This window comes from Antrostomus carolinensis, unplaced genomic scaffold, assembly GCF_000700745.2.
Source record: "Antrostomus carolinensis isolate BGI_N321 unplaced genomic scaffold, ASM70074v2 scaffold23807, whole genome shotgun sequence".
Classification (NCBI taxonomy): Eukaryota; Metazoa; Chordata; class Aves; order Caprimulgiformes; family Caprimulgidae; genus Antrostomus; species Antrostomus carolinensis.
In genome coordinates, this window is record NW_010328380.1 from 26,584 (window position 1) to 51,770 (window position 25,187).

The 25,187-nt window shown below is 36.7% G+C and overlaps 1 protein-coding gene across 1 annotated transcript in view; it reads right to left on the reverse strand.

Annotated features, from left to right (window-relative positions):
* Window positions 1–21,214, reverse strand: part of ATG7 (autophagy related 7) — a 45,734-nt gene extending 24,520 nt beyond the window's left edge. The window contains exons 1-12 of the mRNA XM_010172235.2: window positions 21,009–21,214; window positions 20,725–20,779; window positions 18,856–18,973; window positions 17,355–17,432; window positions 16,387–16,503; window positions 15,160–15,309; window positions 12,832–12,920; window positions 11,611–11,732; window positions 11,109–11,199; window positions 10,165–10,309; window positions 9,394–9,552; window positions 3,180–3,374 (exon numbers count right to left, since the gene is read on the reverse strand). Of these exons, the coding sequence (XP_010170537.2) occupies window positions 3,180–3,374; window positions 9,394–9,552; window positions 10,165–10,309; window positions 11,109–11,199; window positions 11,611–11,732; window positions 12,832–12,920; window positions 15,160–15,309; window positions 16,387–16,503; window positions 17,355–17,432; window positions 18,856–18,973; window positions 20,725–20,779; window positions 21,009–21,186 (1,497 nt within the window). The 5' untranslated portion in view covers window positions 21,187–21,214. The remainder of the gene's footprint in view (window positions 1–3,179; window positions 3,375–9,393; window positions 9,553–10,164; window positions 10,310–11,108; window positions 11,200–11,610; window positions 11,733–12,831; window positions 12,921–15,159; window positions 15,310–16,386; window positions 16,504–17,354; window positions 17,433–18,855; window positions 18,974–20,724; window positions 20,780–21,008) is intronic.
* Window positions 21,215–25,187: the final 3,973 nt, after the last annotated feature.

Sequence of the window (25,187 nt, forward strand, 5' to 3'; positions counted from 1 at the left end):
GTGAAGTTCACCATCATTCCTGGTATTTCAAATAATTTCTGGATATTCACTTTCAACCTTGATGTAGTTTATTCTTTCCCCAGTCCTAAAGCAGAACCATGCTGCTGAAGCTGTGGTGGCACAGTCACACCTACAGCAAACAATTAAAAGACTGCATCTTCTCACTACATCTACCTGTAAAACCTGAAGATGGTATTCCATTTTCAAAATATGAGTAACATGACACAGGTGTTTTCAGAAATTAATAATATTGCTAAATACTCCCCACTGCAATAAACTGTTTCCCTCTCTTCAGTTTACTGTCCAGCAACTATTTGAATCTAACTGATTGATCCTTAATTAAAAAAAAGGAAAAAAAAATCTGGTTTTGATGAAGACACTATGGAAAAGTGTATCTTCTGGCATGTGTTTCCAAAAAACATCTGACACAGTGATTTACATTTGAGTACTGTGATTGCCTAAGTTAACATTTAAGTTCCGTGTTTGTTTTAGGAGGAAGGACTGCAGGAAGATTGAAGATCATCCAGGCAACTGAATGACTATGGGGAAACTAACTCTTATTTCTACCCCTCACAGAGAACTTTACATAGATTATCACAGTGTTCTTCATTTTCTGTGTGCCTGTTTTGAGACCTTGGGGTCTAAACTACAGCAGCACTTCAGACTGCAGTTGTCATACAAATTCACATTCCAAGTAGAGCTCTCATTAAATGTTCATCAACACGAAGAACATTGAAAAGTAGATACTGAGCATTTCGGTTTGGACATCTTGAGATTTCAGTGCTGTGCTTATTCAGTGTCAGAGAATCCCATCTCCTCACATCAAAGTGATGCAGTCAGACACACTGTGCCTTTGAATGTCAGAGAACTGTCACAAATCAATTACAAAATTTGTCCTCAAAGTACAAATTTGAGCACCGTAAAGCAAATATACTGGGGGACTGCTAGCTAAGCAAACGTGGGGGGAAAGTTTTGGAGATCATTAAAGCAAACCAATCCTGACTGAACCAGGCACGGAGGCTGCACATAAAACTCCACATATTGCTTTACAACTACCAACCATCGTACACACAAAATAGTAGGCTGGCACTTTCCAAGTCCCCAGCTTTGCAAACTTACTCTTTTTATGTCGTTTCTGTGCTGTTTTTAAACAGAGAAAAAGATCACTGAAAGACCACAGATGCAAACTGCAGAAAAGACAGTAGGATTAAGTAGTAACTGATCAGGTTACCAAGTTACATACACTCAGTTACACCTGAAGTGAAGTCCACACTGATCTTTTCACTGGCAGTGTAGTTCACTGGCAAAGGGAAGTTCATTTGAGCTAGGAAGACATGCAAGCCTATTGCTCAGGATCAGAAATCTATTTAAAATAAGAAAAAAATGAAAGAAAATAAAATTATTTAAGATCTTGGCTTAAAAAAAAAAAGTGAGAGAACTGTTAGATCTGGAAAAAACCTGCTTGCAAAGCAGGTGCAGAAGAAATTTAGTTAAGTTCAGATGAACATAAACTTGAGGAGAAAGGGGAATATACTTGGAATTTGTAAGATAAAACTAGTTTGCAGTACCACAAAACTGAATTCCCTCTCCTTTCTACTGTCCAGTTTTTTTGGAAATAGATATAAGGTCAAACAAAAGAAACCACAAACCACTAACGGTATTAGGAAACTAGAGTTGGCATAGCTGAAAAATCACAGGAGTCAGGAAATTTAAAAAAAAAAAATAAAAATCAAAGATTGAATAACAACATTGACTCAGCTGTGTCACATGTCTGTTTCCTTACACCCTCTTGTGTTAAGTTCACAACTTAATAAATTGCTATGGACTTCATAATAATTATGCCACAAAGATGTGCACTGTGGTTAAGCTGACACGTTAAAGCTTAAAACTTTCATTTTCTGATTTTGTGCTGTTTTAATGAAGCAAACATGAAACTGCACAGTTCATAAATGAATTAAGAAATACCAAGATTACTTGAGATTGTTTTACTAAAGACTATATCATGATAGCAAGGGAAGTAAGTGTTCAGGATAATTTAGTTGAACTCTTCAGCAAAACCATATTTTCAGCACTGCATTGATTTGGAGAAAGATGCTGCTTCCAGAATCCTGTGTGATTTAGAGCATTCTTTCCAAGGAAAGGTTTGGATGCCACATTGTCATCCAGAATAAAATTAACACAAAAGTAAAGGCTGTATCACTCGTGTAATCTTCAGTAAGATTTGTGGAACAGGAAAAAAATGGCTGAAAATCTTCTCCTCATATGATTTTGTGGCTCTTCTGGAAAAATTTTGTTAAACTTATGTTTTATTCTCAATCTGGTTCATCTGACCAGATCTGTATACTGACCACAGAAGATTTTTTAACATTTTGACTTCATAAGCATCTATACAGTCTCACTGATCTGATCTCATACACAGAGAGTAATTATAGAGCTTCAGATACTATTTTTTTTAATATAAGAATTCAGAATCTTAACTTTTTCTGCAGCCCTCTCCATTTTCCTTTGCCTGTAACATGAGGATATTACTTTTAGCTACAGAAACAGCTGAAGGATTCAACACTACCTGAGTAAGTGGCATGGGCACAGTCTGGATGCATTGGCTCAGCACAACAGTATGTTTTCCAATAAGGCAATGAGAAAAAACAAAAGTTAACTTTTGACTAAAAAAGTGCTGGCATACTTCTTAAGTTCAGAATTTACTTTCTGATTTTTCACTTTTGAGATATATTTTGAAAATGTGGTTTCAGACAAGTTTCTACAATCCCCTATCAATTATTACTGTAATGTCTTTAGTCCTCCTTACTATGATTCTCTTGCTATGAAATTACTTCTCTTAGTATTACTATGAAATAAGTACCCTCTGAAGATACTGACTAGACAAGACACTGAGCAACGTGCTGTAAGTTGACCCTATTTTGAACAAGGAGTTGGACCAGATCACCTCCAGAGGTCTCTTTCAACCTATATCATGCTGTGATACAAGTTTCCATTTCCTCTTTTCAACATTCTTTTTATCTCATACAGAATCTTTGAGGCTACAGAAAATAAGAAAAAAATCTCTGCACAATCACAAAAGATTGGTCAAATATTTCAATTTCCCATAGGTATGCACAGCTGGTTGGTACACAAGAGCTGAAATACAGTGGCAAGGATATTAGCAAGGTATGGTACAATACCTTCCTCTTGCTGGCTGCAATGACAGCAGGAAGCCATCGACTCTCTCTAGTGTCCATTAGTAGGAACACAACATCATGAGCATCAATAAGCTCTTCAAGTTTAGCAACGTCCTTCCGAGCCTGTGCCATTGTTACCTCAGAAAAATTCACTGGGTGGCCTGGCATAGGGATGCTCATGTTATAGCCTTCTGAACTCTAGATGGAAACAGACAGAAAACAACACATTAAAAAGATACCCTTGTGACTGATAAGCATTATTATGAAGTTCAAGAGAAAACTGTAGAGTACAAATTCAACTACTGCTTGGCAGAATGGCAACTTTATTCTTTGCATCTCTCTGTGTAACAGTGCTGTGTGCTAAAGTTTCTGAGGGAGCGGCAGTCTCAGCTGCTGTATTCATACAGCACAGAGCAGCTCAATGCAAACACAGTACATTTGGGTCATGAGAACAGAACAACCACGTTCAGGTGGCTCTGTGCCTGAACTAACAAGCCCAGTGTCTCAGAAGGTCTTATTAGGTCTGGCAAACCACTACAAGAAGATAACTAAACTGCTCCTAATCCCAGAGGTAACAAACACTGCTACAAAAGCAAGCAGACAGATCTTACACATGAGTATGATCATGCTGGTAAAACTGAGATAAAATCTTTGTCCTGGATTATCTTTGCAGCCACTTCACACACAATGTTAACAGGACGTAGTTTATATTTCTGTTAGTGAATACTGACTCAATTACAGTGAGACAGATGTGAAGTATCATAGGTTCTCCTCTTTGTTTTAAATTATTTATGAGAAGAACAATAGTCTCAAATGATTTTCATGTAATGCGACTAGCCATATGTGAACTTGATAAAGAAGAAAATAACTTCTGAGACTTGTTACTCCAGCACTTGGATGTCTGGAGGCTTACTCTATGCAGATGCTGAAAGATCCTGTTCTTACGGCAGAAACATATGCCTCTTGCAAGTCCATATTTGGACAAGGCATATAGAGCAGAAAATGGCTAAAGAGCCAAATAAGCATACGCAATGCAAAGAATTAACTCACTCATTTGGAAATATGTTAACACAATCTGCCAGCCATCTGCTGTAAGAGAATAATGGATGCTTCATGTATGCTACAGAAGCACAGGCCTTGCCAAAGTCTCCTTGCTTGTCACTGTGCTGTGAGCAACTAACAATTTAAAAGCCAAAATTTAAAAGTCAGATGAACCAAACATAAAATTACATGGGAAGAGAGGAAAGGAACATCAGTGGAACGTGCTTTTATGTAGACCATTTACCTGCAAAACTTATAAATCCAGGTGAACCAAATAACCCAAAAGGTGAAGTATACATTCTATACATTACAAATATCCCTGAAGATAAAAAGACAGACACGTACAACAGCTTGGGGAAATTAATTTGGGTAATATCTGCATTAATCATAACAAAGGATGCAACTTTTTTCCTTCTTTGTCTTCTCCCACCCACCTACACCCGCCACCTCCAAAGGGAAAATGCACAGTCCCCAGGGATCCAGTATGCTGTCACAGGGCAGCTCTACTGCGTCCCAGCAAGGACAGCCTGGGGCCTGCGTCACCAGCACAGACATTCAAGGAGGTTTTACCTTCACTGTTATCATCTCCTCCAAAAAGCTGTGGCAGGAACACCAAACTTAATCCATGCTGTATGAGTAACGTATTTATGGATAACTCATCAAGCCACCGTACCACATACAAGTCCTGATTTATTAGATAAGTGACACTGTTGGTGACTTAGGAGGTCAATTTTTGCTCAAAAAACCTAAACCATACAAGTAAACAAGTTGAACACTAGCTGCATGGAAATAGGGTAACAAGGTTTGTAAAATACTAAAATCTTAGCAGAATTCATAAAAACACTCTATCGTGTTTTTATGTAGTGACTGTAGCTGTAGGAATACATACAAGTTTAGCAGCTTGAATTTTATTTGAATAACTGTGCCTTGAAAAAAAGACACTAGTCACTAGCAAAAGTGGCTGAGGTACACCTTGGCAGCCAAATGCTGGTAACAAGAGCTAAAAAGGTACCTTGCGATGCCACGTGTCTATAATTTGAAGGAGGAGTAAATGTGCATATATTGCCAAAGACAGATCTTGGTCATTCCACAGAATTCCAAAATCTCAGGGAGTCTTTACATGACAAAAAGAATTTTGCTTGACTGCTCACAAAAAGGCTTAGATTTTAAGACCAGAACCTTCATACTAATAAGATAGAAATGCCTCCAAATTATCCAAATCAAAATAATATTTAGTTACCATCCCATAAGTAGGATCACAAACGTATTAAAAAAGGGACTGTATGTTGACATGTGCAAAACCATGAAAGATAATGCACTCTCTGACACTTTCTCTGACAGCTGACCAAAGCTGTGCTTAAGCTTACAGTGCTTTTGTTTTTTAAAGCAAACAGACATAAAAATATTGCAATTTGTGGTGTTACCATAACCTCTCTCATTTTTATTCACATTTTTATTAAATTCCTGCATTTTTTTGTTAAATCATGGCTCAGATCACTTAGAAGGTATCTGTGCTCAATAAATTAAACCTGAACAGAAGTGTGCCATGGGTAAGAACACAGAAAATTAAGAAATGTGATGCTGCCATCATGAAATAGCTCTACTGGAAATACCTACACAAAGTGGCCCCCCATGCAGTATAGTACAGTACAAAGGCTGATAAAATACTGAATATACTGCAGTTCCATGCCTGAACACTTCAGGAAATGATTGTATAAGAGACTCAATAGAGTTAAATTCCACAGCAGCTGTATGAATTACTCTGTGCATTACCTACTTGTAATGAAAGGCTGTGAATCCATAAAATCTGCTATTTCCGAGTCCTGCCTTCTTTTTTATTATAAAACTCTAAGCTACAGTTAATGAAAATCTTAGAAGTGGAACGAAACAAATCAAAGCTCCTTGCCAAAGCATTCGTTCTTGTTTCATTTGCAATAACGAGGTGGTTACTCTTCCAACTAGAAAGGATGTAAAATTAAAAAAAAAATAAAAAAAATCACATAGAGCAGATAAGCATATCAAAGCCAACTAGGAGAAACTGCATTCTGGGTGGAAGTTACTCACACCGAAATCAAAGAAAGTAAATTAGAGTGCAAGTGAAATGCACAGAAATATAAACCCAAATTTTCAGAAATGCCTTCAGGACCAGCATTACTGCTTGGATTCCCATGGGCTTGAAAGGACTGTGGGTTTCCAAACAGCAAGAGACAGCTTTGGCTGCTCCTTCAGTATGAGAGAAACAAGCAGGCTCAGAATCCAACAACTCATCTTTCTATTCAAAGACATTTATACTGACAAATATGGGTTTAGGTAACAAGCAACAGTGCAGTCTGCAGTAACAGATGCAGCTCTATTTTGAGAAGCCCAGCAAAAGCAGTTAGGTTATGAAAATCTCCAGCTACGGTAGCTTCAGTGTCCAAACAGTCCCAAAGCACCAAGACTTTACCCAGGCTAATTAAAGACTTGTTAATCCAAGTGCTTGGCCTGTCACTTAAACCTCAGCACTCTGGGACACCGTCAGCACATTAACCCAAGCAGGGTTTTTGCTGCTAAGCTCTGTCAATGCTCACATGTTGTTTCTCTGTACATGTGCTGATGGACAGACGTAATACTCTTCACCACACATCCTACTGCAGAAATGAGTTTGACCAAAAAATATATTAGAAACATGCTATCATAATAGAGAGTATCAGTGCAACACCTTTCTCCTCATCTGTGCCACAAAGCTATGAAACCAGGGTTGAGTCCCTAGTCCAGCTGAAGGCTGACCAGATGTGACCCACCCATGGCACCAAGAAGCAATAGAGAACACGTAACACTGATGGGGATAACCTGCTAAGAAAACAGTGGCAGGTGCAGAACATTTGAGGCGTGTGGTAGAGGAAAAATTCCTCATATACAGCAGAGGGTTGGACATTGTATGTGCTATGACTGAATGGGAAAACTGGGGTTTTTTTCCTATAAATACCAAATGTCCTAACACTTATTGATACAGGCTCACTAAAGCATTGCATTGGTTCCTGATTACTAGAAGCCCCTCTCCAGGTTACATTCAACTTTCTACTTTTTTTTAAGCCTCATCACAATCTCAAGATTCCATAGTCCAGCATGATTTTTTACTTCCTTAGTTATTTCTAAACAGAAAACTTGTAACACTAACTTTTGATCTTTATCTCTACATACAAAACTGTATCATTCAAGATGCCACAAACAGCTTTTATTTCTGCTAATTAAACTACTCATTCATTCCTAACATTCCTGTTTTAATTCTCTCAAGTTTAAAAAGCAAGAAATCATGTGACACAAATCCTAGTTGGCATCATTTTGGTGCTCCATGCCACACCACACAGATGCTTTCCTTCCTGCACTTGTTCTGCTATTCAATATTTCTATAACTAAATCAATATCACCAAGTAACAGTAACACTATAGTGCAGCAAGGTTAAGTAAAATCCTAGGAACTTCCAGAGAGTCTCTTCTGATTTACTTATCAAAAGTTCTGAAAGTGAAATGTTTAGCATTTTTCATAGCAGGGATCATTGCTTGATATTCAAATATTAATTTAATTACAACTTAGTATCAATACTGATTTCAAAAATAATAGGATAAAAACAGAACAAAAAACACAGAGTAATCCTTGGGTCAAACTAAATGAATCTAAAAATGTTTGGAAAGTATCTTCTGTAAAGCTTGTTCACAATGTTGATCATCAACATAACAGATCTATATTTCACTGTTCTTACAGTATATATAACTTATAAGTATTATAACTTAATAATACTACGACTAGTAACATAATCAGTGGCATTTTAAATACAGAGATGCACAGTAAGTATACATAACTCATTCTTACTACACTAAGTGGTTACGATACTGTTTGCCAGTTGAGCCCTGGTAACTATAGCTACCAATTCTAACAGTCTCAATTCCAAAGCAGAAACTGCAAACAGTTGAGTGAATTCTATCACATGCCAAATGATTATATAAAAAAATAATGATAATAATAATAAAATAGTTCAATTGCTCATGATAGATCAAGCTGAGAGTGCGTCTGTTCTGAAATTATAGGCCATATCAATTCTTCCCAAAATGAAGGATGAAACTAAGAGAACTGCAAATATTTCCAAGGTTTTTTGTTTGGTTGGTTTTTTTAATCTACTTTTTTCAGCATTGAAAATAAGGTATGTTTGAATATGTTCATATTATGCACATCATTGGAGTCAAAGAGGATGAAGGCTGCCATTGGTGGGCCTTTATCTGCCATTGGTGGGCCTTTCACTACAAAGCTTCTAAAACAACATAAAAATTCATTAATGTCTTTTGTTCCTTTTCAACTGTTTCATTTTGGTAGTAAGTTACTACCACCAGGTTCCCCAAAAGAGGAGTACTTTGGTCAAAGGCCAACACTGGTATCTTCTCCAGGCTGCTACAAACTACTTCTCTTTTCTGAATCTGATTCAGTTTGCTTAGCTCGAAGAAAACAAAAGCAGACATGAAAGTCCTCTTACATCACCTTAATACTCTATATTAACACTTCTATGCAAAGCAAGTTTCTAATTGATACTTGCTGCTATTTATTCTGGGCAAAATGAACAGAAAAACAAACTTTCAGTTTTACAAGTAAAAATGTTTCTTTTACTTGTACGTTACGGATCATTCATAGAGCAAAATGTCCATCTACAGCAATCCTGAGAACATTAGGTCAGTTCATTCTAACAGTAGCATAACCAGTTTAAGTATTTGCTTCTTATGTAGAAAATCAACTTAAATAAGACTGCAAATTTTGGGTGTAAAACGTAGCAGAAAATCTCAACAATATATTTATTCCTGCCTTCAAGACCTTCTGCTCCCATAATAGATGACCAATGTGTCTAAACCCACACTTTAAAGCAGAGTGAGAAAACACAGTATTAAAAGCAGCCATTACTGAAAGTAAGGACATTCTAGACAGGAAAAAATTGTATTTCACCATCAATGAGCTATAAGATGATTCAGATGATCATCAACTATATTTCATTATTACAAATATTTATTGTCACAATAAAGTTTAACAGGTATTGAGTGCTTGAAGTAAAATGCTTATAGATTTGTCAGTAACCAATGTAACACCTATGTAGTATTTTTCCCACTCATAATAATGCATAATTACTAGAACTAGCATTTTAAATTGATCTTACCACTCCTGGGAAGATTTTCTGCAGCCTGTCTGCTGCTGCAAGTGCCTTAGGCTTCCCACCGCTAAGACAGTCTTCAAACTCATACAGTGGCTGTCGTACTGGGTTGGAGTAGGAGATCTTCGCATTGTCCACAAATGTGATCTTCCTGACTCCCCAACCCTAAACAAAAAAGGAATTTAAATAATGATAACTACAATGGGCTTAGTCATACACTTTTGAGTATTGCCAGAAACTCCTCAAGAGGAGTTTTGTCCAATTTTCCTAGAGAGATCAAGCCACAAAAGCTTCTGAAGCTATTCACAGCAACAACCTTGTATTTGCACTGAATGAAGAGAACAGAAAATTTGGTCTGTTCGAATGTATCATTTATCAGTAATCCCTCAAAACCCTACTGAATTCAGTGGGATGCGGTAAACATCCCTAAAGTAAATATAAGCACAGTTACTTACTTCAAATGCTTCACTGTGAATTTGATAATTTGCTCCAGAATTTCTTGTTCAATATTTTTTAATGCAAATTCAAAACAAATTACTATTCTGCTAAGGTTCTCTTACTACCTGCTATTCTACTAGTAGCAGAACTTATTTCCATTTGCTACAGATCCTTCCTCTTCCCTGCAATTGATAATATCAAGTAGTATGTATAATGCGTATTTTAATACAGAGGAATACAACTTGTCTCTTAGGTGCCATGGCAGCTGCTCAAAAAAAAAAAAAAAAAAAAAATTTATGAGAAACAGTAGATTATTTTTAAGATTAACTCAGAACTCACCATTAAGGTCCTTGCAACACTACAACCCAGTGTACCAGCCCCTAGCAGCAGACACTTGGCAGACACAATTTTTTCCAGATCCAGAGTAGGCACCAACCGCCAGCACATCAACTTCAAATTAAGATCCACTGATGATTCTGCTAACCTATACCATGAAATAAATAGCAACACACTTCTGAATGCTTTTGTGTTTCTCCAACAAAACAATTACTTTTATTTCAACTGAAGAATGTCAATATATATTTTTTTTTAAAGGAGAGAAAGAATTCATCAATCCAACATATAGGTAATACAAAAAACAAAATCCCCCAAGAATACTTCCACCAAATAATAAGGTTTCCTTTTTCAAATTAACTGGTTTCCTGCATCCAGTTACATCGGTCCTTAACACAAAATAACCTAAATCATTAGATCAACACACTCCTACAGTGGTTAAAAGTCAAGAACACACATGTAGTCAGTGAAAGCAGACGAGCCAGCAGACTGTGTAAACACTGTTGTCAATCCATTGCCCATACATCATGTGTAGAACGATAAAAATTACCAAGGTCACGTTTCCTGAGTGGAAACAAGGACTCTAACAAGTCCAAGAGGCTGAACTTTTCTCCATATTTATTTTCATTACTTTCAACAACCTGCAGGTTATAGAATTCAATGAAAATCACAGTCCTGCAACACTATGACCTACATTCCACTCAGTTTTAAATACAATGCATTTGAAATTTTAAGTTAGAGTAAAAAATTGCAGACACTTCTGCTGCATGCAGTGCACTCTGCGCTGTAAGGTCCTTACCTCCAATAGGCCTGTCCAAACAATATACAGTGTCTGTGTTACTGTCCCTTACCTGACAGAGACAGATAGTCCTTGCATTTCACATTTCAACTTGTTACAACTTAAGCCCAAGTAAAGAAAACTACAGAAATTTAAAAGATAATAAATAAACCTTTTTGGATCCATGCATTCACTGAGATTCACCATCCTTGGGCCCATGACTCCCTTTTGGTTTTTCTCCCATCCAACAGCTTTTGGACAATCTGATGGACATATTAAAAACAAAAAGGAAGAAAGAAAGAATGAAAGCCTTAGTATCACATGATAGAAAAAATAAATCTTGTTGGGTATAACCTTGTAAGAAAACTAACAAATTCTAAACCTGTAAGTAAATAACCTGTATCTTAACAACCTAGTTTTGATGTTTTACATTCACCAGAAACACAATTTAAGAACAAAAAAAATAAAAGAATATGCGGTCTTCTTCTGAAGAAGAAACTATTTCCTTTATAGACAAATATTTAACAGAAATTCAATCAATTTAAAATCCATCTGAAATAACTTAGCATAAGCAATGATTTGGTAGTATTACTTTGTATTGTCCATCTTCACAGTGATTGAAGAGGAAGGAAAAAAAAGGGGAAAGAATTGTTGGGGTTTTTTTAATGGATTACCTGGGCCAACGACTCTCTCTGGAAGTTTTATTTCAAAGATAATGCTGTGTGTTATGTCTCTCACTCCTTGCATGGTCCTATCTCTGAAGCAGAGAACTTCAATTGACTGGAGAATGCTGCCCCTGCCATTACAAAAAAGACAGAGAGAGACATGCAACTTCCTTAACAGGAAAGGGACTTCTTTTAAACACCATTTCACACAGGTTTAGTCTCCTGCAGATTCTGCATAAGGCTTTTTCTGTTAATACTGGGACACTTGTTCTGTTCATTCTGATCAGGTACAAATAAAAACAATTGCTTAGTATGTGAAAATCACCAAGTGGTTGTAAACAGCTCTAAAGAAATTACACCATCGTCCTGTCCTGTCATTTATACAATGCTGCTGGACAAACTGCATATTCAGAGGAATAAAAAGCAGGGAAGCAATAGAGCACATACCAGGTGAGGTGATGTGCTTTGTCATGGCACAAGTGAGATCCTGTTAGTTCTTGATATAGAATCAATTTTCCTCCTTATGATTAAAATCCTCAAATCAAACAATTAGAACTTTAGTCCCTAAAAACATCTGAATCTCAGAATGTGTAAAGCTTTCTGGGCACTTTAACATCCTTCTATGCTACAGTTTGGCTAGCAGCCCAGCAAACAGCACACCTAACCAAGCATTTCTTTTCCCTGACCTGTGCTTTGTAATAAAATGTAAAAGTCAAAACTATGAAAATGCAACTTAATCACATTTTTGTTACAGAAATCCAATTCTACACGATACTTTAAATGATACTTTTTTTCATATGCCAGAGTGTAAAAGTATTTCCTGTCTTCCCAACTTCTGCCCAAAAAATTCAAGGTACAGTACAAGAAAACCTAAGAATATCTGACTTTCAAATTTCAGGTCTACTATTTCTTGGCAGTAATCAGTTATATAAAATCAATGAATATTTTAAACAAGATTTGAAACAGCTAAAGGGCATTGGCAGGGTCTGAAGCATGTATTCCCAGGTGAGTGAGGGAGGCATGTGTGTGAGGATTAGGAATAACAGGAACTTGTGATTGACAGAAGTAAAAAACAGAATATGCAAAGTCAGAATAATTGAAGCAGAGTCATGTCAAGATCAAAAGTTAAAAACTCAGGTGGGTGATAACAGTAAAGTGCACGGCGGGAAGAAATTACTAATTTGCTATCAACCAATAAATAATCTTTGTAGGAAAGAGTAAAACAGATACCATTTGTGGGCTGCCAGGATGAGGAAATTTCTCAGTGGCCATCCTGGATATTGGGATAAATTACATGGATCATAAACTCCAATTGTCACCTGCAAATAAAATTGTTCTAAGTGAGAAGTCATCTATCCATACTGAAATTCCATTCACAGTAAAAGTTATCTGGCATTTTTAATGTAAAGCTTCTGGATTGATTGTGCCTACACACACATTTTACATATTTACAAACGTTTAATACATGGTTACAATAGATTTCAGTGAAGTGTTTGCCACAGCTCAGATTTGTTCAGTTCCACCTCTTTATAGACATTCACTTTTCATAGGATCATAGAAAAAGACACACACCTGCCTCCCTACAACATGTGCACCTTTATTACCTCCCTTAAAGACACCATTATGGGAGAAGCCAAATAACTGAAGCTTTGCTCTCAAAACAAAATTCTGTATTGATTTTGGGATGATCAAAAAGTGAAAGGGGACAGGCCAGCAAGATGTCAAGTCAAAGGAAAGATAGCATAAAAATCACTTGTACAGGCAACCTTCAAGATGAAATCTAAACAAAGGAATGGGACATTCTGCCTCATGTTCAACCAATGTAATACCACACTCGTAATTGAGACACCTAAACTAGGAGCTTACTTCGCAGTCCATGCAGAACCAAAACACATCCAGAGATTAGAAAGATGCCACTGCCTACCTTTAGACATGCTGAAAATCTGAACTCGGCCATCACTAGTTGTACCTGTGTGCCTCTCATCTACAGAGCTCTTCCCCCTGCTTCCTTGCCTAGAGATGGACTTAGACTGACTTGTCTCAACTCTACCTCATTATTGGGGTGTTCCTAGAAGACTCTGAAATGCAGATGAGCCAATCTAATGGATACAGACAGGAGAAAGAAGCCCACTCCTCTTCCTTCCTCCCAGCCATATACTGCTGCTGCTTTGCAACTGCTGACTCAGGTAGGTATAAGACCTGTCCATAAGCTGATTCAATTTCATAAACCAGCAGAACATTAACTCAGCAACAGCAAAAATATACTTTTCTTCCAGAGGAGCAAGTTCATTTGATTCACTGCAATACAAATAAACTCTACAGGCAGCATTGATGCAATAAATCTTATCTGGCAGATCTAAAACTTTGCCACTTCTCTCCAAAGTGACTGTTAATGAAGAAATATATTCCAGATTATTACAGATTTCTCTCATATTTAGCATGTCCCTATCTAATTAAGTATACTATTACCAGTGAGCCATTACTGTAGTTATACTACCATTTAAAATCTCAACCTTCACATTCTTATTTTACAAAGATCTGCAGACCTAACTCAATTTCAGAAAAACAAATTTGCAAAAGCAAAAAAATAAATGAAGATCAAGTTTTATAAAACAGAACTATACTACTTTTATAAAGTGTGACAAGAACTCCTTTTAAAAAAGTATTTTTTTGCAATTACTAGCTCTTAGCTAATAAACTATAACTGAGAGTTTTGTTTTCTAACACTTCAGGGACATGCAAGATAAAAAAGTTTGAAGTTCACCAAAAATAAAGACAGTAAAGCATTCAGAAAGGCCTAGCAAAGTTCAGCAGCTGAGCAACGTGATCCAAAATGGAATTCAATGTACATAAACACAAGCCAACCAAGCCAGTCAACTCCTGCTGTGACGACATCTGCTTCATGTATCATTTTAATTCTCCACTAACTAAAAGCACTGGACAGTACTCAGTTTATGCTCAAAGGACATGCACAACCTCTGCATTTAACAAGAACTATCCCAGCCTCTCCTGGTGCACAACCCATCTGTCTTCTGAAACTACAAAGCACTTACCATGAACATTCTTCAGACACAGATTCCAGCAATTTTCACCCAAAGCTCTCACGTTACAACATGTACATGTGGCAAAACACACACTGAAAGCTGAAAACTCCCATAACTCTGATTACTGTTACCACAACCAATGAATACATGAAGTACAGGAGTACCAATTTTAGCACACAAACAAGAAGTGTTTTGCATTATTATAGCACTGTAGGTAAAGTTCAAAAAACTTGAATCGTTATGCTCTTTCACAAACTTATGTTGTTCCTGTTTCAATAATGAGGCAGACAGAGCATGAAGAACTTCATTTTCAAGCTGACCATTAATCTGATGTAACTGTGTTTTTGTGTAAGAACTAGAGACACTTAACTTGACATAAAAATCAATTCAAACTGCTGGTCTTCAGGCTACTCACTGGCCAACCATTGCGCCCAGCTCAGTATCGTAGGCACTTTTCAAACCATTTGTAAATTAAACATTTGTAGGTTATAAAAAGACATAAAATTCTCATTACCTTTCCCCCTTGGTCTTGGAAGAAACTATCCCACTTTTTCAGTAAAGATATCACAACAGAATTGTCATGAAACTTGATTAAAAAATAAGGCAAGGCTGTAATGCCCTCTTTCTGGCAAAGTTCATCATATGCTTTCTGAAGTGCTTGAACCTAAAAAGCAAAAAGAAAACTGTAACAGGTTTTAAATCTTATACAGACCCACAGAAAGTGTTTTAGCATCGGGGAAGGGTAGCTCACTTAAATAATCTTAGAACATAGCATATTCACAAGTTGTAAAGCCTATTACAGCCACAATAACTGAAATAAAACATTCAGTTGCTAAATTTGCATTTGTCAATGTAAATTTTAAACGGGGGCATTATTATCATTGCTGCAAACTGATCTATCAGAAGATACTAAAACAAAACAAAAACCTCATTCTGATAGTCACAGCAGCTTTATAAGAAAGTACATCTGTCCCTCTATGATTAGCAAAAGAAGAGAGTCCCATTCAATTTATTTTGTTGTATATATTTTCAGTGTTTAGTTGAAACTCTTTGGATCATGACAGGTATTTTTTACACTGTTTATTACCACAGAACTAATTAGTGTCTTCTGAGAAGAAGAGAACTAAGCATTTTTCACTGAAAAAACCCAAACTTTCTCATTTATTATTATGCCACTGAAAAGCCGTTCAAGGTTTTGCATTAACTTCTGTCAAAGCAAAAAGGTACATGCAGGTAAGTTGATTTTCTTCATCCTTTTGCACTGTAACATAAAAGAAACTACAAAAAATTGTTACCTTTTCTCCTACAATAAAAAATCATACCCATCCAATTTTTCTGGTCCAATCATGCATTTTATTAACATTTTCGTAATTGCCAATGACTTAGCTCTCCCAGGGGATGCCCCTTTAAAAAAGTTTCTTAAACATATAAAGTTTCAAAATCAGATATATATTTAGTAAGTTGTATATAAAAATCATAATGAACATGGCTGCCTCTTCAAGAACTGCTTGCCACATCTGCATCTAAATTAATAAAGCTGAAGTGATGTTAAGCTGAGAGATTCTACACAATAACGAGAAAAGTGGGAAACAAAAACCCACATGGAATTAAGAAAAGTGAAGATTTCAAAAGAAATTAGATTCTCAAATTTATTCAGTATGTGCTAATAAAAATACTATATTTTACAGCCCACAAAACTGCTTAGTGCTACAGACTTCATAATATTTAGTATTTTGAATACCTGATTTAATGGAAATCTGTCACCAAGACACACTGGTTTCTGAATTATATGTATTCCATCAGGGAAGCAGAGAGCAGGGTAGCAAAACCAGTAATAGAAATGATACTTTTTTAAATCCTAGGAAAAAAAATGTTTGTAAAATGAGATAATAAGCATATAAATCAAAGTAAATTACAGTTTGGAATACTAATCGTAATTGATAGCTGACGATACTAACCACACTAACCATAGTTCTCTCTACTTAACAAGGCACTGTGTCTTGATTTTAGAAAATAATAAAAAAATACTAGAAGACTTCCCTTCTCTGTATATGTTTTTATTTAAGATTTAAACAAACAATGTGTGCACAATACTTCAGTTTTTGTTAGCTGGAGCATTGTTTATTAAAACATTCAAATTTTTAAACATGAAGCAGCTGCTTTACTTTTACTATTATCTATAAGGCCATCAGATAATCTTATACATTTGTAGAAAAGAATATGAGATGGTACCAGCATTTTTTAAAGAATACATCCTAAAATATTTTCTATCTGTACCTGAGAATGGTTTATTAGGGTTTTTTCAAAAGTTTTCAGACATAAATCCTGATCACAGAATCACAGAATGCTGGGGATTGGAAGGGACCTCGAAAGATCGTCCAGTCCAACCCCCCTGCCAGAGCAGGAACCTCAATGAGATCACACAGGAAGGCATCCAGGCGGGTCTTGAATGTCTCCAGAGAAGGAGACTCCACACCCTCCCTGGGCAGCCTGTCCCAGGGCTCTGCCACCCTCACTGTAAAGAAGTTTCTTCTCAAGTTGAAGCGGAACCTCCTGTGTTCCAGCTCACACCCATTGCCCCTTGTCCTACCAATGATGTCCTGATAACATTAATATGCTAATACTAATACAATATTTCTCCTTAAAAGGAATTACCTCATCATTTCCACTACAGTGCTCTAAGTATGAGATGTATTAATCATTACTCACTGCAAATGTCAGCAGCAGGAACCTGTTCAAGAGCATAGGGTTTTCAAGAGCAGCTCCAGATTTTATTGATTCCCATATCTGTCATTGATTGTGGGGACAAGAAGGAAGAAAAAGGGCAGAGAAACAAAATACAAAGTTAGCATGAGAACAGTTGCAGAAATCTTTAATTCTTCCAGCTACCTGAAAAATACTGAAATTAGGACTCTCAGTGATCCGCTGTGATCTTTTCCTAACTGATCTAATCCATGCTATTGTCTCTGCTAAAAGGATTCTACAGGTAAGACATGCACTCTCTTAACACAAAAAAATATGGAAGCTGGGAAACAAAAGGAGCATTAGTTCATGCATCAGGCATGGAGCATCAAATGGAACAAAATGAACCTCATCAGCAACAGTCCCTCATGCATATGAAATATTAACACTAGCACAACATACAACGAACTGTAATATTAATATAGCCTTTTATGGCATTCTCATCTTTTTCATTCATGGGATCTATAGATACTAGATATGTGAATAAGCTACTAGGAAATTTGACCAAAAACAGGGAGATATGCAAGAAGGCAGTACACTGCATGTCGGTGAGAAAAGAAGCTAGAATACTTGTATGAGGCAGACTTGTTTGACCTTTGTCTTAAAAAAAAAGAAATAAATAACCAAGAACAAATAAAGCATTACAGCATTCCCAGTTTCCCCAAAGACAGATATTGCATTGTATCCACCACTGGCGGGGCAGCACTAGGCCACAAGAACACAAAAAATTCATAGCTTTGAGTGAAGATATGCACGAAAACTTTGCTACTCAAAGTCAGCAGGCAAACAATCCATCTAATTAAAGGAATCAATGATTGGTCAAAGTTAAATGTCTCAAAAAGAAAAGTGTTGCCTTAGTTTGATTTTAATTTCTCCCAAAGCTGTGACATTTAGTTATGGTGCAAGTAGACTAGCCTCTGCCTTTGACAGCCATCTTTTTATTGCTTTATCTCAGTCTTCTGGCTGTTCTGAAGCTTCCCCATCACTTTGTCACACAGATGTAGTGCAATAAACCAGGCACCTGCTGCTTTCTGGGTATCAACATAAAATTTTAAAATGTTGTCTACAGAACTCAAGTCATTGGCAGCTCCAATAGCACCTTAAAGCTTAAAATGTGGTCTAGTAGAACACTGAATGAAGTCCTCCAAGTATAATTAGTTATTTTCTACTCTCTTCCAAAGAACAGTAAAAAGCAAAGATCAAACCTGTCAGTGTTTAAGAGGCATTTGGACAATGCCCTTAATATGCTTTAACTTTTGGTCAGCCCTGAAGTGGTCAGGCAGTTAGACTAAATGATCATTGCAGGTCCCTCCCATTCTATTCTGTTCCTTCCAGAAGAAGTTAAATCCTGAGGCTATATGGGTGAGTATGGACGGTATCTCAAGCATTTAGGGCAGAGACTATAAAGCACTCCACCAGCTATTTCAAAATCCTTTCTTTCTACCAGTTGATTTGATTTTAATCTTACCTCATTTGCTTCTTTTTCTAGAAGTGATTTTTTATCACAGGACTTGAAAGTCTCAAAAGTGTTGGTATTATACAAAGTTCCAAAAGCAGGACAGCAACGTGCTGGTATTGAAGCATTCCTGAAGAAAAGAAAGAAACCTCTGGGAATTGGATACTAACACCTTTAACATGATCAGCAGTAGTAGCAGTAGCTATCTTATGGTGTAAGGTTGTCCTGAAATTGTCTCAAATTCCCCAAATGATAAGGCACAGTACCAAAAGTTAAGGACAGTTTTAACAAAAAAGTTTTTATGATCATAATGCTTTATTGAACGTGGATTAACATGAGAACCTGTGCAAATACACATCTATATTATGATTTCAAAAACACATAAGGCATCTGTATTATCTTTAGCAAGGTGGTGTTACACCATAGACTGAAGTTTTTAAAATTCTATTCAAATATAAACTATTCAGGACCAATGTGATTTTCACTAAGAAATAATTAAGACCAAACTTCAGTTGGTACTTTCAATATTTCATTCACATGGAGTCACTCAGTTAAAAGTTTATGTCTAAAAGACATCCCAAAGGAAGCCTAAACCAGACAAAAGATCGAGTGGCTTCTATAGTTTCTAACATCATCAGCTGGAGAAGCTGCTGTTTGTAAACAACAGCATACATTTTCCCCCTCTTTTTGAATGTACATTAAGTAGAAAACTGCAACATACCCCGATTTATTTCACTCCTTTAACATTGTTCTCTCAAGTTGATGTTTCTGACCACTGCTAAAACTCAAATACAGCAAATGTTTAAGTTCCATAATAAATACATATGATGTACTTTCCAAAAATTTTTAAAGCTAAAAGGGAACTCTTCATGATCATCTGAACTGACTACCTAAAGTACAAAAACAGAAGCACAAAAAATTACTACAGTAGAAGGAAAAATTAAGCACTGCATAAATGGACCTTTCATAATTTTGTCATAACATTTGAGAGATCAGAAACCTTGGTACCATCCATTTTTTCCTAATCTGAAATCCCTGTTCCCAAAATCACAGCTTTCTTCCAACTGCACTTTGCTGCATATGCTTACAGCATCATACCTGACAGTTCTTACGCAGGAATTAATGGAGTCAGAGGTCTTATGAATTATCTCAAGATGCACAAAGCCTCACTAGGCTCCTAACGTTCTCACCAAGCAAGGCAGAGAAAGTCACTTCTGTGATTTACAACTTTGTAATCCACCGATTCAAAACAAACAAGACACTAACTATGAAAACATCTGTTCCCATGTTAGTTTTACTTAGGCACTTGCTGGAAATTAAAACCATGTGGAAATAATATTTCCCCTCTCATCTCATGTTTGCTGTGTACACTGAGCAGCTTTGGTTTATCTTTCACTTCGGGAGTAAAGGCAAAAGTACAAAATTCCAGTCATAAACATTAAATACTTTGGAATATATTAAAATGTAACAAGTAGGGATTGTAAAAACTATTTTGAGATCCTAGTGATGAATCCCAAGTAAATAAAGATCTAAGGAAAAATCTGACCAGAAGTCAGATGACTGAAATATCCTCCCTCACACAGAAGAGCTGAAGAAATGGAAAAAAATGGTATTTTATATAAACATATATACAAACAGTGAGTGAATTTGAGACTTACCAGCATATTTTAAACTTGGCCCTTCAGATGAATATACCACTTCAGACACAGGGAGCTAACGTTTGTGACTCAAAGCAGTCTCTCCACCGTTATAAAGTTCATGAAAACGTGTATTTGTTTTCATGTGGAATTTGCCCAAGTAGTATTATATATCAAAGCATTACTGCTATGCAAGGAAAGTGTCTTCACATACAAATTAAGGTAAACCACAGTACATACTTACATATCAAAGGCACTAAACTCCAATGTCAAGCGAGCTGGCAAACCCAAAGGATCACCTGGACAAAAAGCAGCAACATGCTTCTTTTAAACTGCAATACACAGATGAGTTTTGCCTCTTTTTGTTAATCTAAGTTATAAATAATGCACAGACACACCAGAATTCACAGCTTACCCAGCCATGTTTTCTAATGTTTCAGCAAAATACCCAGAATATGTTACACAAATACTTAGAGGAATGACAGGAGAAACCCAAACCACTAAGCAAGGTGTTTGGTTTGCACCTACCATTGTAGTAGTATCCTTTGATAACTTTTGGGGTCTCATCCAATCGGTACTCGTTGAGTTTCTTCTGGGTTAGTTCGTGCCAGAATCCTGCATCCAAGGCACTACTGAAGGGAGCAAACTGCAGCTTTGAGATTCCAGGATCTACAGGATGGTGCACCTCATTGCTGGCAGTTGCCATGATTTTAGTTACTGATCACTGTTAAACAGAATTCTGTAAAAGCAGATATGCCTGGTAAGTATACACCCAATCGACCACATTACTCCGGACTACTCAAAGCCTCTTTTCCAGACATTTTGTTGGGTTAAAGTGTGGAAAGCCTCACTCCTCTGAATGTCTAACTCCAATTTTAAAAGTCATCGATCAGAGGTCCTTTCAGTCCAAGCAAAGTCCTTCTGACTTCTTGTACATAAAATTATGGAAGGCAAGCATATGTTCTGTTTGGCCAAGCCTGGAAGGATGTGGTTTCCCGACAGATATTCCATGATTTCTCCTATTACTTAGGATACTACATCTGAACTATGTACTTGAGCTGCCACCAGTAAAAATGCCAAAATGCTAAACCCTGTACCTGCATTCCTTCTGTTAGCTAGTTATCTGTCTAAAAGCCTGTCAGTACTCACTATTCAAGTTCTGATGGCATTTAAAATTCAAACTAACATTTCATTTAGCTAGGTCTTCACTTTCAGCCTGTGGCGAGTGTTGGACACTCATAAAGCATTTACAAATTAACCAGTAAAGCTAGTAAAGGGAAACTAAAACCAAGAAAAGTCTGGCTGTCAGTGAAGGGCAAAGCTGGAAACAAAACCTAGAACTTCCTTCATAGTTGCAGTAGTCATCAGAAAGTCAGTGTGATGTACAAGTCTAGAATATTTTCTTGCAACTCTTCTCTCCTAAAGGTCTTTGCATATGGGAAGATTTTTTTTTCTTCTTTAATAACTCAAGTCTCTACTCCATATTGGCTGAATGGTATTCCAACATTCACATAGTGTTCAATTCATAACACTTACAAATTTCAAAATCATAGAATCATAGAATGCTGTGAGTTGGAATGTTAGATGCTACCTCAGAATGAGCAGTAAAACATCCAAACTGAGCTATCAAAACTCTCTACTTCAACTAGGCATAACAGTCCCCTTGCTCATGTCAGCAGCAGCAGCATCCACTTCACCGGGAGGTGATTCAGCTCAATCTGCTTGTTTTCTTGAGAACTCATCAAATAAAAATGTTGCCCTCAAGAATCTCCTTTACTTACTGTTAGTATTCTTCTTCAAGAAGGAATATATATATACACACACACACATACCTACACACATTAAGACGCAAGTTTCAGAGACACAGTCCATGACACAGTATTCAAATATACACCTCAGAGAGGGAAGGTCCTCCTATTACGCATTCCATTCTGTCTCTGACTAGCTAAGATAAGCACAAATGTTGCAAAACAAGGATTTGTTACATATCAAAATAAGATTTTAAAATATTAGTTTTAAAACTCCTCACAAAGATAAAAGTATATGCTAATTATCACCACACATTAATCTGCCAACCTAGTAACTGCTGTTTTCTAAGTCCAGAAGGGAGATCAACAGCTATCAATTCAGGTTTTGTTCACAATTCTTATCAAGTCAAGCATGTGAACTCGAGACAACCTTGAAATGATTCCTTCAAATAACTGATTTTTAAAGACTAAACGTTTTAGTCTGCACCACATAATCCCATATGATTGCCTTTTGTTGCTGATCCTTCACAACACCCGTACCCTTTACGCACGGATCAATGGCAGGATTGTACAAACAGAAAGTTAAAGTTCTCAGTGTGGCTGACACCAATCTGAACAGATGCCCCACAGTTCTGCTGTGCCACACCTCGGATTGAATTGAACAGTTCCCAGTTTATTGTCCTGTGAAGTCACTTGTGCAAAAGAAACAGAGTTTACGTGCTGCTTTTTTTTCCATGCTTTTTGGAACAGGCAGAAGGGAACGAGAGGTGGGTTTAATTTCTTAATAACTGCCAAAGAGCCAGCTCTGAAACAATTTGTCAGAGTTAACTTAAGAAAGACACAGTTATGCTTTTCCTTACACGATACTGCCTTAAACAATGTCTTCGGTGTAATCCAGATGCTCTTTCTATGTTCAGTTTACACAATTTATCTCCTCCTAGTGTAACTGCTTTCCTTATTCTCTGATAAGTTGTGGACTGTGGTTTTCTGGGTATAGGTTTGGAGTTTTCTATATTTTTCACAGTGAAAGCTATATGTATCAGTTCTGTCACGTCTTGCTTTAACTGGCATATTGCAAATATGCCATTTTGTTCCCTCCATACCATCCCAGGCTTTTTGTTTCTTAACTTTTAACAGCAGCTGGAATTTGTGGTAAAGTGAATTTTGATAGCTTACTTGAAAAACCTCTAAAATCTCTTTTCATTAGCATGAAAAAAAAATCAGTCAGTTTCTTGGAATTTTGCAAGTACTAGAATTATAAACAGCAGAAGTAATGCATGGAATTTTCTGACCATTTTTATAAATCTCTTTTTCTGTGTGCAAATTGTAGAAGTAGTCACATAAATTAGCAAGCATTTAGCTTTTACCACTACATAGGTCTTAAGCCTTACAAAAATCTTCTGTTTTGCAACTCAATGTCACAGAAAGCTCATCATCAAACCCACAAACAACTGTTTGTCACACAGGTGTTAGCAATAACAGCTAACAGAGTCAGATTACGTGGTACTTGATGCCAAGACTTCCATAATAAAACTTATATTCAGAGGTTCAATAGCTGCCAGTCAATATTAATATGTTAAATTCCCCCTCCACTTTTTTCGGAAGTTTAGGAAGGTAGTACTTAACGCTTTTATTTTAATTAAAAACAAAACCAACATAAAGTCATTACTTTCCTTGCCAGACAAGCTCTACTAAAACTAGAATTTTATTAATTTTGAATTTTTGTTTAAGTTAAACATTTCAGTAGCATAAAAACTATGTGGTAGGAAAACTTCTGCTACACCCTGAAGCATTAGCCATTAAAAAAGCTGATGTTCCTTTTCAACCTTTGGTACAGGTAAAGTTTTCATTTTGCCTTTCTTTTATTTTTTGTTAAAATAAGTGCACGACATACCCAACACTAAAGCATACTGTCAAGTATTTCAAATGACCAAGAAGCTGACAGTACCTATCAATACCTGAGTAACAAACACCGAAAATAACAGCCTAACGGCATCCGCTGGGAATGAATTCTAATACTCTACTTATTTTTGTTAATACTGTACCTAAAGAGTTATTGTTATAAAACTGAAGGAACAAAAACAGGGGGCCTCACTATACTATGCACATGCAACCAGAGAAGCACACATAATCACTTCTGATATACTGGCATTTTAAAGTATTAATTAATGTACTTTGACATAAATATTCACTTCAGTGCTTTCTTAACACAAGATCAGTAAGCCAAGGTACATTTGTGCAACAGATTTTAGAATACTGGAAAAAAGATGAACTGTATATATTTTGAAGAACTTGCATAAAGAAACTCAAATACAGCCTTTAACAGCCACTAGGAGAATGTAATAAACAAAAGGAAAACAAAAAAAAGACATGCAAAACGTTAAATGCAGAACAAACTCAAAAAGAGTTTAAAAAGAAAAATGTGCTTGAAGTGAAAAGATTTACCAGTATGCTTCAGACACTCCTAAATTCTGTGTTTGACAGAAAATTTAACAAGCACAACTTGCGAGGATAACCCCAGGTGAGGATGCACTAAGTTCTACCGCTTGTTCTTAAACATGCCGGCATTCAAAACTGATCTACGGGAGAACATCCTGAGTGACAAAAGCACCGAGACTTTCAATATGTCTTCCCCCCACAGGCATAATTAATCTGTTGTAAAAGTATGATTAGCGGTTTAGCAGCACTTAGAACTATCATGAAATCATAAGTTTTAAACCAAATTCACACAACTCCTTGAGATCTACACCTTTTTTACAAAACTTTTTATTCTGTGGTGCCGAGCTGAGCATTTTGAAGACTCCCTTTGCCTCCCGCTGACAAGGACACGACTATGTCCCACCACCGCCTCAGGGGCACGTCCAGAAGGGCCGGTTCCCGGCTGAAGGCGCCAAGCTCACCCGATGCCGTTCCCAAGCCCCTTTCTCCCCAGGCCTCCCCTGCTCCCGATACCGCCACC